The sequence below is a fragment of the Anarhichas minor genome, unplaced genomic scaffold, assembly GCF_050575085.1.
Source record: "Anarhichas minor isolate MPS153535 unplaced genomic scaffold, ASM5057508v1 ptg000018l, whole genome shotgun sequence".
NCBI lineage: Eukaryota > Metazoa > Chordata > Actinopteri > Perciformes > Anarhichadidae > Anarhichas > Anarhichas minor.
In genome coordinates, this window is record NW_027466464.1 from 12,312,031 (window position 1) to 12,335,538 (window position 23,508).

Here is a 23,508-nt window from a genome sequence, read left to right on the forward strand (position 1 = left end):
ACGACCAAGAAACAATGTAAGTGTGGCGTGGAATAGCTCAGGCTGATGGCAGACGGGCCGCAGCACGAGAGATTGTGGGATTGAACCTTATAAGGTGCGACAGGTTTTGAGGTTTGACAAGGCGATCGCAGAGTCAAATACGCCAAGACACGATCTAAGTGTGTTGGGTGGAATAGCTCAGTCGGATGGCAGATGGGCCACAGCCCGAGAGATTGTGGGATCGAACCTTATAAGGTTCAAAACCTGTCGGTTTTGAGGTTTGACAGGCCATCGCAGAGTCAAATACGTTCCGAGAAGAGTTCCAAATGCGAATGGTGCTGGTGGCGTAGTAGTGGTATTCTTGGACTAATCATCCTACTTCCATGGACTAAGTGGGTTCGATTCCCGCACGTTACATCAGTGTCTAGTGCTCCGCCGCGGAGGTGGTGGTGGGGGCATTCTCCCCACCAAAGTTTCGGAGAAATGTAACCAGGGGTTATGGAAAAATGGATGATGACCAGCTGAAATTTAAGTGAGAACATGACTTCTCTTTATGACAGTTTTGCTTGATAGTTGGGTATATAGTCTTATGCTACTATACCTCTTGCGCTGGGATTTCAAATTAACTGACCCACATAGGGTTTAAACCAGGGGTCACCAACCTTTTTTAAACAGAGCTACTTCAAGGGTACCGAGTAGTACGAAGGGCTACTTATTTGATACAAACTTCCTGAATAACAAAATTGCACAGATCACCTTAATGATAATAATAATATATGTGAAGAGACCGTTTGATCACATGTCAGTTAATTATTCCTCACAATAATTATTAATAATGATTTCCACAACAATGATGGTATAGCTACACATACATATTTAAACATGCAACTTTTATTTCTGTTAATCTGTTTCAACATTTGAAAGTCAGAGGTATCACATCTGATATTTTTGTTCATCACATGATCAAAGCCAGTTACTTTTGCACATAGCACCTGCTGGTGAATGATCCAGTGGTAATGTAGACATTTTGCAAAGTCTGGTTCACCTTTGCATTGCGTCATCGCGGTCTGTTATCACCGACACCAGCTTTTCCAATGGTACCTTTTTCTCAACGAAGAAACGGGATCCAACCCTCAGAGGCGCGTGAGCGTCTTCGGGCGCCCGCCTTCAAACCTCTAGTCTGGGCCTTTTCGGTCGGATTGCGTTGCCTCGCCTCTACCCCCGCCACCCCTGAGTTGTTGCCCCGCGGCCTGTTCCGAGGATTTACGGGGTGTTGGCTACCTCTGGTTTAAACACACAACCTCAGGACTTTTAACCCATGTTATATCACTTTGAGCTATTTGACCTTTGACACATTCACACAGTTTCTTAGACCTTTTGGCTCCTCCACATGGGGCATTGGACTTCAAAATCCACTGCACCTCATAAAAAGTCAGTCAGTAGGCTATTATAGTATTTTAGTGTTTTTCTCTTGTTTTTTATTTTCAATCCTACAAATTGTATCCTGAACTATAATGATCGGGGTCATTATAGGGGTTTTATGCATTGGGACGTACAATAGTACATCTTGTTAAATGAGTTCCCTGCAGGTTGGACAGTCTGAAGCCGTTCACTCTAACACTGAGATCACACTAAAGAAACACTGTCACAGTTTGTGTTTGAGGCATTTAAGAACAGACACGTGGAGAAATATGTGTCATCAATATTCAGAGTACAGTGCCAAGTATGAATTATAGATGTAATATCCAATGAGGCCACAAGATGGCAGCAAACATCAACTTTAAATCACATCAGTGGCTTCATGTTGTGTCATGTACAAATAACATTATTTTCTTTACCGTTATTCATCAGGAACCGAGTTTTCAGATCATGTCCCACCATCCCAACAAGCTGCAGGACACAGAAGTAGAACATGATGCTTTAGAGATGAAAGGGTTGGTTCACAGTTGTAAAACAGTAGTTCACTGAAACAGGCTGCAACATTCCTTCTGTTCATATAACATATATAATAATTATGTCACTGCCATGTTGTAGACTTTTTAAAAGACACGACACAAATGTTTTATATAATGTGCTTCAAAATGATAAGAGCCCAAGCAGCTCACATACAATGCATGAACTGATATTTATAATATTGTTGGGGGGATTCCTCAGATGCAATAAGCAGCAAATACGCAACTAGTGTTTAGGGTCATGACTATATTTTGAGGGAGTTCCTCAAGCAACGTTAGGGTTAGGGTTAGTCAGTGCTGACAGTCGGAGGATTTATAATGTTCTACAGATCTTAAACTATTTCAGAATCAGAAAATGTTTTTTTGCAAAGTATGAGAGCCTTTACATGCTGACCAAAACTGTTTAACAATAAACACGGTAAAAGAAAAGAGAAAGAAGCAAATACTACTAAATTAATTAATACGAATTATCAATATAAAATAGAAACATATGCGTTCAAAACGTACAAAGTAAAATGTGTTTTTGCACAGGTCTTGTGTGGTGCCATTTGGACACATTTTGAGACAAACAGGTTCTTGTTTTACAGGTAAAGAAGAATTTCTGCTACGCTGATGTTAATGTTCCTCTTCCAAGGACTAAACATTCTCTCCTTGTTTCGTTTGATTGGCAGCAGGTGTCCATTGAAATGCAGCTGAAAGAGCTTCCTGTCCACATTCTAACGGGCACAAAGCCGGTGAATGAGCCCGGTAAATGTCAGGACACCTTGCAAAATGGCTTTTTGTTCCACCGGAGGAGGTTCGGAAAGGTTTGAACCATTATTTCACCCCATAAAGTGGAGGTTCTCAGGGTTCACCAGGCATGTCGATGCTCTTTACCCTTCTCAAAGTCTGAGACAGAACCCGAGAATACATTTTACACTTTCAAAAGCAACCTCCTTATTTAAAGACTTTCACTTCCGATTAATCTTAAAGGCACAAATAACACCTAATACTGATATATTAAATCACCTGCCCTCTCCTATATCAATATTTGAACTTTTACTTGCTTGCAACAGGTCGATGTGATTAATTATCATCTTATTTAGCTGAATAAGTGAGGGGCTGTCTGTTCCCAGTGCTCTTACTCACACTTCTAATTAAAACTCATCAGAACATCATTATTTTTGCGACAACTTGTTTATGGAAACCGGGAGGATGGCGTTTTTTAATTACTAACACTTCAGCTCATGGGCTGGATTAGAAACAAACCCACCTGACCAAACCCCACACAAATTATATATAAAATGAAATTACTATTAAAAGCTTATCAGTAATTAAGGGCTTTTAGAGAACACACATATCAATTTAAGGCTGTTTCAAATACTTCTTCAGGCTCAATTCTTTACATTTGACACGTTTTTTTTGTCCAGAAATTCCTTCTCTTGCTACCAGGCTTTGAAACAACATTGTGTGAGGAGAACAGATACATGGGAATATGAATAACATGATTTTGCAGACTAATTGTTCAGATGTTCTGGGGAATGAGATACATTTTATGTACATGGATCAGAAATTCTATTTGAATTAAGTAAAAGAAGTGGAGGAAGACAATACCATCATCCTCACGCTATTCAATTAGTGTGCAGGCAGACACCTCAGCGTGGCCGGCATCACCGTCCTAAATCCTCCAGAGAGAGAGAAAAGGAGCATTAGCAGTCATATGCCAACCAGATTTGTCCCATTATTCATTACAGTTAATTGCTTCTCCGTACTCCCGGCCTTTCCCAGGAAGGCGGCTCGCAGCGGACGTCTGCTCCGCTGTAGATTGTAATATGAGCGGAGGACTTAAAGCTGTCATTCAAATCTCACCGTGACCTTTTGGGAGAAAAGGCTGTTTTTCACGCAGTTTGCAGGAAGCAGACTGGATAGAGTGTGTGTGTGTGTGTGTGTGTGTGTGAGAATGTACTTCTATACTTGTGAGAACCAATCTGAGTGAGGATGTTTTTACCAGGTGTAACCCGAGCCAACAGGTAACACTTCAGAGGACACTGAATCCCTCTGAACTCTGCATCATTACATACATAAGATGTTAGGTCACTCATTTCATTTACAGTAGCTGTTGGTTTTCCCTCTAAACAATAGAGGTCAGCAGTGAGGCAGGAGATACATTCTGATTAGGTTTCCATTTCACTTATATCACAGAAAGATCTGACTGAAGTCTGTTGAGGGGAAATAAGCCTCGCCTTAAAAAACATGTAAAATAAATTAAAATAAAAATAAAGACCCTTTTAAACATGTCAACATCTTTTCTGTTCACATCTCACCTCTCTGCTGATGTGACGCCACCCATGAATGATGCTCACATAAACAAAAAAAACAAAAGCTTTGCAAGCAACCAGATACATTTAATTAGATAATTGCTATTTTTTTTTTACCTGAAGACCAGCTCACAGTATTCTTACAGTAAATGGAACATGATTCTCTTTGAGCCGGGATGAAGCTGTAATTTCATCTGCAGGAGACAATCAAACATCGGGATGCGGATTTAAGTCGTGCTGCCCATGAGCTATTCTTGACGAGCAGTTTGAAGGGTCCTCGGCGTGGAGGTAGTGTGTATGTGACCACACTGACACACACACACACTCTTCAGGAACAGTTACAGTGATGGTTCATGGGAGGAAACCTTGTGGAATGATTCTGTTTACTGCATACGAATAAGTCCATGTAGATAAATCTGTTAATAATCAATATAAAGCATGATATAAAAGCAGTAAGGAAGCAACCACACACACACACGTTCTTTTACAATTTAACACCTTTAACAGGAGGTCTGTAATGAGGAAGAGTGAGGACAGACTCACTGCCATGTTGGAGGAATGAAAACTAACTCCATTTCTTTCCGTTTTTTAATTTTCAAAAGGTGCTGATAAATAATTGTCTTTTTCACAGCTTTTTTGGATCAGACTGACATGAAATACAATAAAAGAAGTCCAGTTTGAGCAACAGATGTAAGAGTTTGAAGGAATGCTTTAAGACACTCTTTAAAGTGATCACGGGAACTACATATCAAAATAAATTCTGGTCGACTCCTCCAACATGGCGGCACGTCCCTTCTAACAAGACCTTTCTAAAGAACAAACAAACAATACAGTTTAAACTCTGTCCTTTATATAACAACTCTTGTTTAAATAGCTTTACATTCTTGAACATCATGTCCTGTATTTGTTAACATGGAGTGTGGCATTGTGAAAGAGGTGGGTCACATCGTAGGCACATCAAGGCACATATCACACATTCACACAGCTACAGATGAAACATGCTGCGACGTTACAAACGTCCTATTCGTGTCACACAAACGATGAAAACATCCGCTAACAGCATGCAGGACTACTCACGCTCTCTCTGCTCACGACCACAAGAAATAAAACAACTCCACTTCAAATGCACTTTGTAAAAATAAAGATTTTGCATGCAAATAAAAATAAAAATAAAAATAATTCTCATGCAACACATTTAAATCTCTGTAAATGTATTTGTGTCTATAATTGGCTGCAGTGACATAAGGACAAAGAATAAATAATAGAAATATATATAAGAAGATGTACTTCAGAAACATCTCAGAGTGCTTTAAGAACCATTACATATTACCTGACTAGTAATTGTAACATGCTAAGATCAGAAACGATACAATGCAAAGCTCTGTCTGGCTTCACTTTAGGGGTCCATAGTTATTTCTTTGGTTTCCTGGAAAGAACCGGTGATTTGTTACAGATTGCAGGTCGAATTGGATCCATTTAAACAAAATAAATCTCCATTAATGAGTCATTTATTCCTCCTTTCTGTTAAGTTGCATGTTATAAGCGTACGTCTACAGTTGGCACCAGGTTACATGTTTCTTTCCAGTAAACTTTAAGGGAATTATTAAGAAATAATGGAGCCGTGAAATAAAGCACAACCAGATGAACAAGCTGCAGCGACAGTGTCTGCTCAACAATCAGTGTTAAAAAAATGAAGTTTAAAAAGGAGTACAAAGATAATGTTAATGATCAGTAGAAAACAGATGTGCTGTGTGACATCAGAGGCACCAGATGTTGAGAAAACAGACGGATCGACTCTTCGTGAAAAACAAACATCATCCTCAATCTTTAGATACGATTTCACTCAAAACACACTCGGGAGTGACGCTTGATTTGGCCAGATTCATCCCGCCGTGTGCTTGATTGCGTTATTGTCATTCAAATAGCGCCATTAGCATGAGACCCTTTTTGTGTTTGCCACCTTTTAAAGGACCTGTAGCTGAATTTCTTTTCTTGGCATCCTCAGAATCCGCCCCCGCTTCGGTCCACCGTCACCGGCCCTCTTTTATTCAGAGTTTCCTCCGCCGTCTTCATCAGCATGGCCAGACGGCTGTCCGACACTTGTCCCTTCTTCACCGCGCTCATCAGCTGCACAGGAGACAGCAGAGAACAGCGGGGAAGGGTTAACTTCAATTAGGAAAAATGTAATTATCAGTGTGACGAACGCCCGATCACCTTTCGATCACCCGGACGTTAAGAGGTAGAAAATGAACCTGACACCAGCTGTCTTCTTCATGTGTTAAAGCTGTACTAGGAGGGAAAGCAAGGAGCGACCAATGAAGACTAAATCATAGACTGTCACCAGGCTCTGCTGTAATGACTCTTTCCTGGACTTCGTTGTCATGCGAGAAGCTAATTTATTTAGCCCCGACACACGAGTCGCTGACAGAGATTCTCCTTCCTAATTAGCTCCATCTAGTCGGACTTCACACCTTCTGTTCTGCAGGATGTTCATTGTTCTCACATCACAGGTGGACAATGGTCTTTTTTTTAATGATGTCGCATATAAACATATAGTATGTATGAGGAACATGTGATTATATGGATGTGGAAAGTGCAAGGTGTAAATGAGTATACAATAATATATATATATATATATATATATATATTTATTAATATAAAAAACATATCTCTAAATATGCATAGACCTACAAATAACTGCATCACAGTTTTACACATACGTTTACTAGTATAAAGAATTGTGAGAGTGAAATGATCATCAGATGCATCCTCTCTGCTCTGAGCTCTCGCTGTCTGCACGCCACCTACCTGCATGAATTCATCAATTTCCACTTGTCCGTTCTTGTTGAGGTCCACCTCGTTAAGGATCTCGTGGAGCGCATTTTCATCAATGTGGACATTGATGCTCTGCAGAGAAGAAAAAACAAGACGAGGGATCAATAAGGTGTAATGAAGACGTGTGTAAAGATGAGAGGAGATGAAACAAGACTCACTTCCAAAACTTGCTGGACGTCGACAGTCGTGATGAATCCTTTGCTCTCTTTGTCAAAATTATGGAAACGCTTCTTGTACCTGTCACACAGATTTCAGCACATTTATTCCCTCACATCATACTGCTGGTTACACACTGGCACATGTTTTTATTTCATCAGATAAACTAGATAATAAAAGGTGAATCATTACCTGGCTACTTCCTGGTTGTCCAGGTTGATCTCAGATGTCTTGGTCAGCTGTTCGGAGCGAGACCTGTAGCCCATCTCGAGGTACAAAAACTTCCTGGCTGCTTCCAGCTGGGTCTGGATTTCACATTAGCGGAGAGAAGAGAGGAGTCAGTCTGTTAGCACATTAAATATACCCAGGAGCACCAACACAACCCCCCAAATCATCTCATATGGTTGAATAAATACAGATTACTGTCCGACATCTTGTATGAACTATTCAGCAGACCGGTGTTTTGTTTACGTGTTATTCTACAGTATGAGACATGTGGCCTCCCTGTGCTGTAACAATAACTGAGAGTTCAGTTTTCATGCACACGTAACTCCACTCATATCACTTCATCTCTTTCATACACACACAAACAGAGCTTCCTCCTCCGAAGGGATGAAGGGCGTGGACCTTTTCTATTGTGTGCCGATCGAAAACAGAAACCAGGACTTCTAAACCCCACCAGGGAATAAAGGCATTATGTAAAACAGAGCAGCTTTTTCTGTTCTTCAGATTTTTACCGTCTTCTGCTCCTCACTCCAGTCCAGCTCCTTCCCCATGATCTGCACAATGCGCGGCAGGGCTTCATCCGCCGCCTGCACGTTCAAGAAGCCCAGGCGTGTTCGTCGGGCGATGACGTCGATGGCTGTGCAGGCGTACTCCTTCATCGCATACAGCACCTGAGGAAGAAGGCTCGCATGAGGCTCGAGTGTTTCAGCCTAGTTGGGCAACAGTAAGCATAAAAGTCCCCCGTTACCTCGCCCTCGATGTAAGGGAACTCAGACACCAATCTCTTCCCCACGATCGGCCACCTTTGCCCGGTGACCTGAGCCATCTTGGCCACGTCGAACGCCTTTCCGCCGTACGTCGAGGCCAGATGCTGAGCGACCTGCGCACAGATACCAACGAGAGAATGAGAGAAACAACCAGCTGTTGGGATGCTTTTCTTTTGTCAGTTACAGTAAAATACTTATAGCTGGAAAACACTTTAAAACTCTGCAACTTCACTACTAAAAATGGTTAACCACTATAGCATAGGAAGCAGTATAAACTTTTATTATGATGTATTTATTAAAAGGAAGGAACTTAAGTATTTAGCCTTGACCTGGCTGTGTGGATTATTGTGATTTATATTCACTTTTCTTCTCTAACGATGTAGAAATCACAGGTTAAACTTCGTACAGCTCCTAATATTCACATGATCGATTTCCCCTCTTCAGAGTTCAGCGATAAGCGTCGACGCCACTTTGTCAATGAGGCGTCACATGTTTACACAACACAAGAGGGCTATTTGCTCTTCAGATCGTTGGGCTGCCGATCATGTGAAAGGGCAAACTCTGTCCAAATATCAACGCTGACCTTTTCGGAATATTGGAGAGAGCAGCAGAGCCGGTGCAGAACGCCTCTAATGAGGAGTAAGTGTACTGAAGGCACTCGCTGCACGAGTACTTTTTCTTCATGAAACCATGTTCTACTGGGTTTAATGAAAAGGCACAGCCTAATTATTGGAAAGATGGCTTGTAGCTGATGTAAATCAATGTGCCCTTACTTCATGCCGTTGATAAATCGTACAGCGTACAGTGCATTTCAGCGCGTGTCCAGTCTTTTGTGTAGTAGAAATGTCAGCATTGTTACAGCAGCGGCTTTAATGTCAGCTTCACTGCTGCTGCTGAAGAGGACAGTGTGTGTGTGTGTGTGTGTGTGTGCGCGTGTGTGTGAGAGCTTCAACAGCTTTGTTTGTATCTGTAGCTAGTTAAAGGTCTACGAGATCACAATGTTTCAGGAAGTCAAACTGGTCTCGGACGCAGAGCTTAAACAGTTAAAACAATTTGGTGAAATTATAAAGCACCTCTGAAGCTCACGCGCTGAATCTCAAAGAGTAAAAATGATACAAGACTGATGCAGCATCTTCTAATTTCACTTAACAAAACCCAAGTGTGCGTGCTAATGCGACTGAATGCCGTTTATAACGCGGACGCGTGTGTTACCTCGTTCTCCAGTCCGTAGTCCTGCACCAGGCGGATGTAGAGGGTCGGCGTCCAGCCCTTGGCTCCCTCCAGCATCAGACCCACGGTCTTGCAGGGCTCCGCAGACAGGCCGTGGGTTTTGACGGCTGCGTCCAGAGTCTCTTCAGCCATGGATCTGTAGGTAGTCCACTTGCCCCCTAGAGTCACACACACACAAATACGATCCTTAATGCGCAGAAGCGGTGGTGCAGTGATGTCACAAGGTAATCCAGAAACTGACCAGCGATGGTGACCAGTCCGCTGTCACTGATGCTGACGATGTGGTTTCTACAGATGGACTGAGTGTCCTTGGAGTTGGGGTCGGTCACCAGGGGACGGATGCCGCTCCACGCTGCCAACACGTCTCCTCGGCGCACTGCAGACGACACAGAGACGGTCACGTTTCAACCGAGACGCTTCACTCTGAACCAGAGCTAGATGTCAGACCGAGTGCATCGTTGACACGAGAAGAAAATGAGATCTGTGCTGAACTTCCTGCACTTGTGATATCACATGCTGATATCCTGACCTTTCTTTCTGTCTGGCCTCTGTTTCATCTTTTATTTAAAGTACAATCACCTGAAAATAAGAATCATTGTGTTTTGAATGAGCTGTTTGTATCTACATACGGAGCAGGTTCTTATCAGCAGCCATGTTTCTACAGTAGCCCAGATCGGACAAACCAAACACTGGCCCTCACCGCTAGATGTTGCCAAGTCCTGCACACTGCACCTTTAAACTAAACGCACTGTTTGAATGGACAGGTGATCTCTGTGAAGTGCAGGTACTGAGCAACAAAATAACATCCCAGAAAACCCTCGACATGACCGCATGCTCCTCAGAACGGAGACGAGAAGCACCTTCTACGTCGGGGCTGAGGTAGTTGCGGATCTCCCTCAGGATGAAGTTGATGTCGTCCTCCCCCGGGATCGGGTGGGCCGTCACGCTGGTGGGCGAGTCGGTGGTCCCGGCGATGGTCATCTTCTCCCAGGGCAGGAAGAAGATGACGCGTCCGTCACTTGTGGACGGATCCAGCAGACCCATGTTGTCAGGGCTGAGGGACAGAAAGGTTGTTATTATTATAACAAGTGCAAGTAGTAGAAGAAGACAGCGGAGTGTTTATTTTACCATCTTTACAGTCTCAGGTTTGTGGATAAGTATGAGAAAGAAGTGTTGAGGAGAGCAACAGAAAAGGAAAAGAAATGAGAAAAGAGGGACAAACTGAGGAGCTGAAGACACAAATGGAAAAACACAGACGTGGGGGAGGAAGAGGAGGTGGTGAGGAAGCGCAGATAGCGGCAGGAGGAAGACGAGAGAAGAAGAGAATTGGGTGCTTGGCATTTCTGGCGCTGTTCAAAGGGCTCGCGCTCCCTCGGGTTTCGCTCAATAAGCTTCGCTGAACTTTAAAAAACGCCCTACTTCAACAAAACCACTCTATTGCTCTGCTGTATCTTAACCAGAGAAGATTGTCCTATGCATGTTAGTATAGGTCAGATATTAGTTGAGTATTTACACATTAAAATGAGAAAGCACTGAGGATTAAATATGTACTAGTGAATGCCTTTTGAAATACCAAAAAATACTGGTTTTAAAGGACATGCTGCGAGTGTGTTGGCTGTGCGTGTGATACCTGTAGTAACCGGGGATGACGATGTGAACACCAGCGCTGGGTTGGCAGATGTTTTTGGTTTCCTTGTTGTCCATCTTCCTCAGGGAGTCGGTGAACGGTCCGGTGGCGTTGACCACACACTTGGCCTTCACATCAAACTCTTGTCCTGTGAGGAGAATAACGGTGAAACACTCGTATTATTAAAAAGACTGAAGATATCTAAACAGACATTTTTTATTGAGACACTTAAAATGAATTCTGCTCCTGCTTTTAGTGAAATACACGACTGTTATTGTTGACTAAATCTTGACTGATGGGAAAGTCCCGCTCACAACAACAACACCTGCATGGCCTCACCTGTGATGACGTCCCTGCAGCGGGCGCCACACACCTTCTCCTTGCCGGTCTGCGGGTCCTTCGTCTTCAGCAGGTGGACCACCTCGGTGTAGTTGGCGACGGCGGCGCCGTAGCGGGCGGAGCTGAGCGCGATGGCCAGGTTCATACGGGCGTCATTGTGCTGCCCTGAAGGGGACAGAGAAGAAGAAAGGTTTGTTTCATCTAAACCTCACTTATTATACATTAAAATGTAAATTAAATTAAGCTGAAATAACTGGTGGTTTATGCAAAGAACACTCACCAATCCACGCGTCCCTGACCCTAAATGCTCTGTTTTGTCTCTGGGCTTCTGCGCATGTGAAACATTAACACACTATAGTTTGTCTTTCCTCAGATTTCAGAGCGTAGTGATACCAGCCAGCTCACAGTAAGAGCGTCAGGCCGACACAGGAGCTGCAGAATAAAAGTGCCTCTGCTGTCGTTGGTGGCAGCAGCATCAGCAGTAACCAAGACAGCAGGAGAAATAGCTGTTGCTCAGTCGCTCCGACCGTCTACGACGCTCCTCTGCGCTCGACACCGCCGGGAGAGAAGGTCAGATTTCGAAATGTCACCGGCGTGATTGTTCCAGACGGCATAATTGGAGAAAAGACACCCCCCCAGAGCAGATGATGGGAGGGGGGGGGGTGGACATCAAACATGTGCTGCTTTGCACCAAGAAAATGCTCTTCTCTTTCTCACCCTGCAGTAGATCCACTTATATCTGGCCATTTTTAATTCACATTTAGAAAAAGGCTTTTATTTATAAAGCATAAATAATTGCATGTAAATTAAGCTCTCAAGACAGCCAACTGCTTCCAAAACTAGGGAGATTTGTGAATTTTTCTTTCATAAAAATATTCAACCAGGAGTCACACTAACAAAACTGCAGATAGTTTCTTCACAAAGCAGCATGGATTTTAATCACACTGATTTTGAAAGTTGAATACCATAAATAAGAGACATTAAAAGCCTCTTAAGTAGCATCAGTGATCTGCGATCAGAGGAGCATGCAGCGTTTACAGCCACAGGGAAAGATGGGCATCCTTCCAGCATGTCAACACAGCTTCTACCTTCCGTTTGGCTTAATCATGCTACACAATTTCTACAATAAAACAATTTATTTCGATGCAGAATGTCTTTTAAAGATGCGCCGGTTGCATCGTTTTGCAAGCTAAGGGCTCGATGATGTTGCAGACATTTTTATGCAGACATTTGTTGCCCTAGTTTTCACTCCTTTCTCATCCCATGTCGTGTTATTTGACAACTAAAAATGCTGTTTTTATGACAAGAAGTCAAATTTTGGGTCTGTATGTCCACAGGCTTTCAACACTATATATATCTATATCATATCTATATATGAATAGACAGAGGAGATATAAAATGCTTTGAAAGCGAAAAAATTGCTGCCGTTGAATTATTATTTTTTACTTATATTCGAGGGATAATAATGGTTTAATTTCTGGAACTAAATAATAATGTGTGGGAAGCAAGCAGGAAGTATAATGCTGCTTTTACAGATAGAACTTGAACCCTGTTTTCTTTTCTAGACATCTGTATTGCGTTGATGATGTCCAGACGTCCATAACTGGATTACTTTGATACTGAAGAAAAAATTTAGTTCTCAGGAAGATCTGAAGTTATAAGGAGTGTTTTATTTTCCATTATTTATTGAATTTATTGTTGGAAAGTGACCGAATTAAACATGTGCATCATGTCTGTGTGTATAGAGTTATGACTACTACGCCAATCAGTCGGAAAAACAATGGATAAGAGAAAAGCCAGAGGGAAACAATAGCTCTGATCTCTTCTATCCCATTAATCCCATTTGAAGGCCCCTGAGCCACAGGTTGGCTCGACAGCTACTCGGCACAGAAGTTTTATTTCAAACTAATATTCATCGGTAAACCGAACCGATCATTACCATTGGACAGAAGCTGGAAGGAAAAGAGCAGGAAAAGGGCTCAGCTGCTCTGTTCGTGTTTACAGAAAATACAAATCTGAGTAATGAATCAACAAACGGAGAATGCCGTTTCTGATTACTGTCCACACATACAAAAAGGCCTCCGCAGCCTTTCACTCACCGTCATAGTAGACGATGGCTCCCACCAGCTTGTCCTTCTTCAGCATGGGGAAATGCTCCAGGGCCTTGGTCTTACTGAGGACGTAGCTGCTCTTCAGATTCTGGATCCCAGCCACCAAGTCGTACATCTTGATCCCCGCCCAGTAGTAAGGCAACTGCCACCATCTTGGAAATCAACAAGTTAGATTGTAGCTACATTTTTGGGTAGTTTTTGGGGTTTTCCATCAATCCATAATCCTTTAAACAACAACCATCTTCATTTAAAAAAGGTCCTGACACTTACTTGTACACAGGCAGCATGATGGGTAGCGGTGCAGAGAGGTGAGGTGCAATCTCCAGGAGGTTGGCTCGCTCGCGGAGGGCCTCCTTCACCATCATGTACTGTCCCCGCAAAATAAAGAGCAAGTTTATGTCAAAGAAAAGAGAGTAAAACAAGAAGAAAACAAACACGAGTGTGAAGAGGAACCTGTTCGTAGTCTAATTGCATGATGGCCTTCTGGAGGTAGCGGACGCCGCCGTGGATCAGCTTGGTGCTCCGACTGCTCGTCCCCGAAGAGAAGTCGTTTCTCTCTACGAGAGCAGTCTTGAGGTCTGCGGAAAGATGACAAAGGATGAATATACCTGTACTATCAATACGTCTAAGCTATACAGTAGTGACTAGTCAATATCATTTGTAGAACAACATGTATCACGACATAATTCTGCTTTTTATAAAGATAATAGCAAATAAAACTCTCCTCCTCCAACACTTATAGAGCTTGGAACATGTTGTATCCGGGGAGAGTGATGCACACCTGAGAGCAGATAGGCTCACTTACTGCGTGTGACAGCGTCTAAGGCACATCCTGCACCCGTGGCCCCTCCCCCAATGACCAGGACGTCAAACTCCTCCGTGCTTTGCAGCGCCGCGAGCTGCGCCTGCCGAGAGGGGAACTCGTCGGCGAAGGGAACCCTCAGCTCTGCTTCTGCAGCCAAGTGGACTAACCGAGTCTAGATGTGACACAGATACATACAGCAGCACAAACACAATGAGAAGAATGCATTTGAACGACATTAACGAGTTCCGAGTTGTGCAAAACTACAGTTTTCTGTGTTAATTTCTATTTAAAATCGATGTTAATTTGCAATGCAAAGCCATAGAAATACAGCAACACTTTCCTTGAGGTGCATTTTGAAACATTATAAGCTCACTGCAAGCATTCCCAGGAAATGTGTTTATGCATAATAATCAACTCGCAACATTACATGTGAAATAATGCATAATGACGAGCAATCATTTTAATACATTATGGATTTGACTGTGTAATGAGATCACTGTACTGTGCTCATAATATGCATTATTGGGTCGTAACAGATGATCATGTATGAACGGAAACCTAGAAGTGCTGAGGTTACTATTTAAAAAGTTTAGTACAGTCCAACGTTGAACAATTCAGAAGAAAAAGAGTTTTCATTGTTTTACAGAAACAAACAGTTTTCATAATAATCTTCCATTTAATATTCTTTGTTTCTATATTTTCTGGCCATGAACGGATAGTTGACATGCTGTGAAATAGATGACATATTTGGTCCGCTTCACTTTAGATACAAGACTTTTTCTCGTTACAAAGTATTGTTACTTCATAGTATTGCTACTTTTACCCGAGTACTTCACCAAATGTCGTTTAAATGCATTTTTAAGTCCAAGAATGACCTTTAATCTTTAATCCAAGAAAATAAAAAAGTGCTTATGATGTCTCATTTTCACCTTTAGTTCCCAAGTGAAGTGTTGCTAAAGAAGCATAAATATATAGTGTGCCATTAGTAGCAGAGGAAAGTTTCGGCTGCAACATGCTGCACAACTTTGCAAAACCAACAAAATAAAATCACAATTAGCAAAATAATTAATTTAAAGAAATATTCACATACGAGAACACGATAAAAGCAAAAACACAGCTCCCCTCTGATATGAGGATGTCGAATTTCACTTCTAATGAAATATTCATTCATTCATTTTTTTTTCTTCTATTTAGCAGCTCAAGCTAAATGATTGCATCAAGCTGCTTTCAAGCAAACGTGGCATTTGACTTGCAAATTGCAGCAGGCGTTTGTAATTTAGGTATGCAACCGCAAACCAGAAGATGATATAATCATTGTCTATTTTTGATGATGCATACAGACAAACACCACCACAGAATTAAGTGCCGGCATGCCCCCCCCGTAATCAAGTTAAGTCAGTGAATGGCACAGCAAGGCCCATGCTAATAGCCAATCGGCCGCTGTCTTGGAAACTTCTCCAAGCCATATGCCCTTGCTAAAGGAGACAAGACGGACATTCATCTCATCAGCGTTGCAATTACTGGGATTAGAGGCATGCATGATTACAAACTACTGTGGAAATAATTATATTTCATCAGGGTCGACTTCTTGCTTACCAATCCATGCTTGGTGGAGAGGACGACGGTGGGCAAGAGAAGACATTATCGCATCAGGACAAAAAACAAAAGTTCACATTAGGTTGCACAGTCAAATGAAGTCTGGTATGTAGTTGTGTGGCATTGCTTAAAATAGGCTCCGAGGTCGGAGGTCGGGGGAAACACAGCTGCTTGTCCATTTCACACGAAGCCGAGCGTTTAAATACAGTTCATGAACACCATCAGTGGCCGAGTCTGCAGGCTTGACATCTTATGTCCCTTCTCGCAGAGTGGTTTAATATCGCTCTTATATCTGGACGGCTAACTTAGCTTAGCATTAAGACTAGAAACAGAGGGAAACGGCTCTGTAAAGGTAATAAAATCTGCACCTTTTAAAGCAAACTAATTAACACGTTATAATCTGAGCAAAAAAACAATTAATAATTGTTTTACTTGCAGTATTTCTTGACTGGGACCAGTAAGATTCTGGTGTCTACACTGGCTTTAGCAACTGGTTCCAGTCTGTATGTGAAGCTAAGTCAGCAGGCTGCTAACGTGGCTTCATATTAAGCGTACAGAAGGTACAGAGATTGGTATCGATCTTGTCATGTAACTCTCAGCAGGAAACATTATTTACCAAAATGTCCAACACTGGTGACAAACAGGTGGTTTATGTTGATGTATAAATAGGCAAACAGCCACACCTCTACAAGTTGTCCTCAAATTCTTAATTACAACTTATGAACATCACATGCTATTGGACCAGGAAGTGGAAGGAAAACAATCAGAGGTAGTTAGTTCCATGAGAGTTTTAACAACAATGTGAAAAGAAAGAAAACAATCATTTAATCATCAGAATTTCTGAGCAGTTCAGGATTCAGTGCTGGCCAGGTTCCAAGTTACTCGATGCCTCCTGCACGGCAGCTGGAACGCATCCAACAAAAACACCTTGAAGGTGACGGCGAGCACATTCCAACATCTAGACCTGACAAGCCTGGAAAGAAGTCCTTCCCAGCTGGGTCGACTTGTTTCAAAAAAATACCATTCACAATATTGTTCTGAGAAACATTGAAGTATTTTGTCCTTCAATTTGACAGCATGTGATGCAGCATCAACAATACTGACAATAAGAAGCAAAAACATAAACATGTTTGGCTTCAGTCACAACCTGCAGAACTGGAATTCATGCCGCCTGTAATCATGCCGCAGCAAACAGTGGAGCGTCTCTTCCAGCACAAAATCTGAGAGCTGACATCTTCCATCAGCTTACCTGTGTCTTTCTGTACTCGATCAGCTGCGAAAGGCCAAAAACTGTGGCGACCGCCCCGCCGCCGATGACGGCCGTCTGTTTCAGAGCCTTCCTGAACGCCATCGTCCCTGAGGGAGCAAAAGTAAAGTGCAGTGAGGAGACGGAGCAGGGACACCCGGGTTATGAGGCTCTGGCATGACAGGTGATCGTGTGAAGGAGGCACGCGAGGAAGTACGGAGGGTGGGAGGATCCAAAAAGCTGAGTCAGACTGTACGGCTGGAAGTTCAGGTAGGTAATGTGCAGAGAGGCAGAGGAATGATGTGGTGATGCAACTGTTGCACTGAATAAGGAGAAAGCTTCATTACTCTGCACTGAAAAAAAAATAAAAGTGACATTTACTTGAAAAAAAGCTAGGTAACAATTTGCACTCAGAAATTCCGAGTAATCTTTACTCAGGAATTCTCAAGTTAAGTTTACTTACTAGTAAGAATTGTTTTTTATCCAAAATTTTCAAGTAACTTTTACTTGCAAATGTCTTCCTTAGACATAAAATGTACTCAGCCTTTGATAGTAATCTTTACTCAGGCTACCTTTGCATCCAATTACAAAACCCCAGTAAATCTCAATTAGGTGTTTCATGTATATTTAACTAGCTTTTCTTTACTTTTTTAATTGAGAAATATTAAGTAATATTTACACAATATATCTTTTATCTACTACTACTCTACACAACTGTTCAAATATGAATGTTGCATTTTTTTTAAACTGGGCTACTGTTAATTTAATAAAATTGTCTTAACATAAGGCTTCTAAAAACATCTTTTAAACTACAGCAGCTTTACTTGTTAACTGGTGAAAGAGGTCACTGCTGACAGACACACACCAATACCAACATATATAATCTGGTTGGCATTGCCAGACAAAACATTTCTAAATCAGTGCTGCCAATAAGAAATTTAAGAACACAAACGTTTAGTCATTTAACAAACACTTTTAATTTGAAACGATGGGTATTGCTTGACAACACTTGGATACACATAGATGAAGCCCATGAGCAGAAGGCAAGCCTTTGCCGCACTTTGACAGTCATCAAGAACCTCTTTTCCCTCGATGACGACGAACACGATTGTCAGGAGTGAAGCCTTTCTGTGTTGCATTTCCATGGATGACAAGGATCTTCATGACATTTTGAGCATAGTCCTCTTCAATGACATCTTTGAAATTCAAATTTACTAATGTTCATTTTTACATCTTCGAGTCTGATGCGTTCTCAAAAAATGACGATAGTGGGGGAAACTAACAAAAATATTGAATGTGTTCAAATGCGTCATTATGTATCTATTCTCAGTGTATATGAGCCCAACATAATTTTATATAATATTAGATATCTAAACTTTACCAGGCTGGGTGATTCCAGCATGGGTCTTTGTTCCTGCAACTCCGCCCTTTGTCCCAAGTATCTCCAGAAAGTTGGTAGTGCAATTGTCCAATTTAGACAAAATGTTTCACTCCAGATGAACTGTAGTTATTCTTCTGAACTCCTCATTGATCTGAAACAAAAGACAATAAAAAACATGATCAAGATGAGGTACCTTGCTAAAACAATTAATGCAGTAGTCCTCCCAGTATAATGTACTATTGACAGCAACACAAACTATGACTTCAAATGTATATGTCAAGTTAATTAAACTATAACAGTACTAAGTTGATTTTACCTTGTGTCAACTGTTGTCAACTTGCTGAGCGTGAACATCCTTTAATATTCTGTGAAATATATAAAGAAATTATGTTAAAACATGAACACACAACATTAAATCTGAATTTGGCTTAAATCTTCATATTGATAGCATGTTTTATCCCCACACAAAAACAGCACATAAACAAGCCAACATAACGTTAATACTGAGATACACAGCAGGCCTGGTCATGTTGATATGCGACACTAACTCAACACAGTACTGGCACCTTGTTTCATGCCCAAAGCCTTCATCATCAAGGACACCACATTGGATAGAGACATAAGAGACCAGTTTAAAACTGATGACAGAAATATAAGTTACTGTAAAAATATGTCAGAATATGATAGTGACAAAATAATGTTAAGTGTATTAGACTCGCTCTAAAGTCACTAATTCCACCACATATGGACTATTTGTTAGCACATGACCAGAGTGTGCTTGTTGCTGCTTAGCTATGATTCCCTGTCTTGTCACATTTTCCTCATTCGACCTCGGCTGCACTTGAGGATGTCTGAGAGAAAGCACGCTGTGCGTGTGACTCAGCACAGCAAAGCACCTGTGTGGCAGAAGTGGGCTTCACAAAACCGAAGTAATTCCCCCTCGTCGACGGAGCGCAGCTGGTCGAGCACCGTGTCCCCAGGCCAACAACTTTTCAAGGGAGAACCCTGTAAAATCGTGACCAAAACCACCAAAAACATGTCCACAAAATGTAGCGCCGTGAGCCATGTCTGTAATGCTGCCCCAAGTTAGCTAGCATGATAGCCTAACTAGCTAGCACGCTAAACTGACCAGTTCGCTACTCTTCAGTGTTCACGACTCAAACACAGACTTGACCGAAGGCTCAACAGCAACGTAGAGCATTAATTAAACATATAACCTACCCCAATGGCTCCCGTCCATGAAGTTCCTCTCCTCAGGTGAAACGCTGCCGTCCTTGTTCAGGTTCTGCTGTTCCGTCGTCTCGTTGAAGAAAGGAGCGCGAAATCTCCTCTGACGTCACCTGAGTACGCGCTATAGGTTGCCAGGTTCTACTCGTATTACCCAAGTACATTTTACTTTGTTGTGTCAGGTAGTGCATTCAATACAGTAGTTTAGTAGATATTACTTAGTGTGAATGATTAAAATGTACTTATAAAAATTAGGATACATAATTACAAACAAACACCAAGTAACACATTAAATAAAAGGTGATATTTTAAAGTAAAAGCACTGGAATGATAATTTCTTGTAAAATTTACAAAAATAATCGAGGTAATAATTACAGGGCCAAAAAGTCTTTTTTTTCAGTGAATGACAGGTTTGATAATACTTGGGCGTGGCCCTTTGCAGCGGGCCCTTGCTTTGGCCCCTGGAACGTTTGGTTGTAACGTTAGTTTATCCAGCATCTCAGTCCAAACACAACGATATTCAGTTTACAATGATATCAAATAGGGAAAGAGCAGAAAATGATCACATTTGAGAAGCTGGTACCATCAAATATTTGGATTGTATTGCTTGTAAAAATGAGTTATTTGACCTTTTAAAGATAACTGCTCATCACATAATCACTAAGAAGAAGTTTGAGGACACACATTGGCTCTGTGATGAGCATTTAATTAGTTTTGACATTTAAAACCCCACATGATCAGACAGATTGATTAGTTTAAAAAAACATATATATATCAAAAATAATTGACATATTAATCAATAATGAGAATTATTGTTAGCAGCACCTTTTGCAAGATCATTAGTTTGTCCAACTATCCAGAACACATTATTGCTTTGATCGTAAATGTTCTGTGCATGCATGCAAAGTGTTAGTAACATAAAATACTACAGGGAATACTCATCATTTTAGCTTAGAAAATGACCAAAGTACTTCTTAAAGTAGTAGTTTATATCTATTTACAATCTATATTTTACTTATTGGAGAAGTTTCCACGTAAAGGCTCCATGTTTACAGGTTAAAGAAAGCAAATCTCATATTGAGGATACGACTGAAAACAACACATCAACTCTGCAGCATTATCTTGCTTAAAAAGTAGTTAATTTGCAGTTAAGTATAAAGCGACTGGTAGAATACTGTTTCCTGTATTAACGAGCAGAACATGATACCAGCTGCAGCAGGATGAGGGCCTCAATCTGATTACAAAAGGTGCTAATTAGCCTCTTTTTGAACCCGTTATAAATATGATATATATAAAAAGCTTCTCCACAGAACTGCATATGTTAGATGCTAAAGCCTAATTATAGCCGGAGGGAGTTTTAACGTCCTTTGGTAGTTGTGATGCTGTTTCAATGGCATAAAAAGCTGAATTACAACCTATACAAACTAAATATAAGCTAGTAACATGAACTATAAATGAAATATAAACGTGTTTTTCTACCAAATCTATAGAACAAACTAACAAGCAACAACGAAAATAACTCATCGGTGCCCTTTTGCACAAATGCAAAAGAGAAATGTGAAATATTTGTCTCAACAAAATAGTCCAAAACGTGTTGTTTTCATTCAAATCCGGACACATTACATTAAATAAGAAAGCACGATTAAGGCTAGACAACTACTGCTACTTCAAGCTTAAATACTCCAATAAGAAGTCATAGTTTAAGACTATTTTATTCAAGCAAAAAACAGATATTTTGCTCATCTTTCTCAAAGTTTATTGTCCTTAAAATCCCCGGACAATCAAAAGCTACTCTGCAGCATAGCTCAGGCGTTCACACCCTCCCACAGGCGTCTCATTACTGGAGCCTTTAAAGGCCAAACGTGACCATAATTAGCCCTGAGGAACATTTCTGACTGGGTGTAGGCTACTCACATGACTAATAAGTGAGTGACATTAAACTATTCGTCCTTGTGATGATCACCACCTCATTCACCTACATCAGCCTGCAGACAGACTCATGAGGACTCAGCAGAAGAGGGGGCTCCCGGGCTGCGATGAGGGCTGCTTTCTGAAAATGCGCATGGAGATGTCCATGCGCATTTTCCCATTTTTAAATGTATTTCCAGAGGATACCGTTTGTAGCACTGACACACTTCACACAGCAGGTGGTAGTATATTGATCTATGATGTCCGGTACCATACGGTTCCGTTAATCTATCACCACACAAGAGGAAGTAGCTGGTATTTGAAATCAAGAATCAAGCTTCGTCTCCGCAGCAGGAATAAGCCCTTTACGCGTAATACACCTCCACCGGAAGAGAGGAACATGTCGCTGTTTTACGGCTTTTAATAACCAAAATGCAACCATGAATGTCATTATCTACAACACTGAGAAGAGGTTACTCCTCCATGGTCACTGCCACTAGCAGAGAAAACTCGCAGATGTTGCTCTGCTTTTTGTCTCTACGCCAACAAACAAAAGGGTTAAATATTCGTCAAACATTATAAACACAACAGACATTCCCACTTACAGGATTTCTTGTTTTGCGGCTGATTAAAACTCGCTCGGGGCGACGCAGGGCGGCGACTAAGGACATCGGTTGTTATCCAAACCGAGGCTTGTGTTTGACAGCAACGACCAGGAAGTGGAGCTGCCTTGAGCGACGCCGCGGAGAGCCAATCAGAACGCGACACTCGGCTGCGCTCGACCAATAGCGTTCGAGAGGAGGCGGTGCCGCGTGGTTGACGTAATGTGGAGGGTAAAGATTGCGCAACGCTAGTCTGCTGTTCATCCTCCTCCTCAGGATAATAATAAAGAGGGAGAGAAGGGGCACCAGCTGTCGTTGTCTTTCTGTGTTTCAGCACGAAAGGCTTGACAGAAGAAATAAAGCTATAACATTACATAAAGACTTATGTATTTATTATTCTACACGTGTTTTAAGATGAAAAATGACGCTCCTCAATCAGCCACAGATTACAGAACAGCTGTTGATGATGTTATCTTTAAATACTTTTGAATCGTACTCTGTATGTATGTTTCCAAGACAAATTTCCTTCGGGACATTAAAGTCTATCTTATCTTATCCCCATGAATGCAAATAGACATCTGCTTTGAGTAGCAGCCCCGGGTTAGTTTGAATTACAAAATCACAATACATGTCCTTATAGGCCTGGCGCAAACTGCAAGAAAGTGCACGCATTATTTCCAAGTTACATGAACTTTCTGTGCCCACACACACCCCCACCCCTCTCTGGCGCGTGCGTAATAGGGTTTGGCACAAGTGCGCGCACCACGTAAACAAAAGCACATTGTCGGTGTCACTGACGGCCAGTATGCAAGACGAGAGAGGGAGAAGTGAACATTGCCTTTGCTCTCCGCACAGCGAGCGGACCTTTCTAGTCGCAGGCAGCTAAAGCTTTAATATATCCGCAAGCAACACAACAGCAGAGATGGGATTACTTGTCACTGTCCTCCTGCACTGCACGGAGGTCTGAGGTATTGTATGACCTTCATGTTCTCCACTAATTTATGAAGAAATCAATCATGCATGGCAGTGTAAATCTTGCAAGTGATGCTTTGGTGTTTTTTGTTGTTGTTGTTTCAGGCAAACTAACAGAAAATAACATCCTCTGGAAAATAAGACAACTCAAGCCTTCAGGTAATAAAGACCAGTATAAAGACCAGTATATGCAGCTCAGTTTCTGTTGTTCTATGCAAGACGTTCAAGTCGTTTAGGTCTGATTTAACATAGT

General features: G+C 41.6%; 1 protein-coding gene across 6 annotated transcripts; it reads right to left on the reverse strand.

The window, feature by feature from the left end:
* Window positions 1-1,630: 1,630 nt before the first annotated feature.
* Window positions 1,631-22,386, reverse strand: gpd2 (glycerol-3-phosphate dehydrogenase 2 (mitochondrial)). 6 transcript variants are annotated; one of them, XM_076094658.1, is made up of 18 exons: window positions 22,287-22,386; window positions 17,169-17,275; window positions 14,324-14,495; window positions 13,972-14,096; window positions 13,789-13,886; window positions 13,507-13,670; window positions 11,408-11,572; window positions 11,072-11,216; window positions 10,302-10,495; window positions 9,683-9,817; window positions 9,424-9,599; window positions 8,193-8,324; window positions 7,957-8,115; window positions 7,412-7,524; window positions 7,222-7,300; window positions 7,037-7,135; window positions 6,189-6,355; window positions 1,631-1,869 (listed from the first exon to the last, which is right to left on the reverse strand). In XM_076094658.1, exons 2-17 carry the CDS (start codon window positions 17,268-17,270, stop codon window positions 6,230-6,232), a joined length of 2,184 nt encoding a protein of 727 aa, XP_075950773.1. In that variant the 5' UTR covers window positions 17,271-17,275; window positions 22,287-22,386; the 3' UTR covers window positions 1,631-1,869; window positions 6,189-6,229. The 6 variants fall into 6 exon arrangements, with proteins under 6 accessions (XP_075950773.1, XP_075950776.1, XP_075950775.1 ...); XM_076094661.1 differs by lacking the exon at window positions 1,631-1,869 and adding an exon at window positions 3,105-3,588; XM_076094660.1 differs by lacking the exon at window positions 1,631-1,869 and adding an exon at window positions 3,105-3,595.
* Window positions 22,387-23,508: the final 1,122 nt, after the last annotated feature.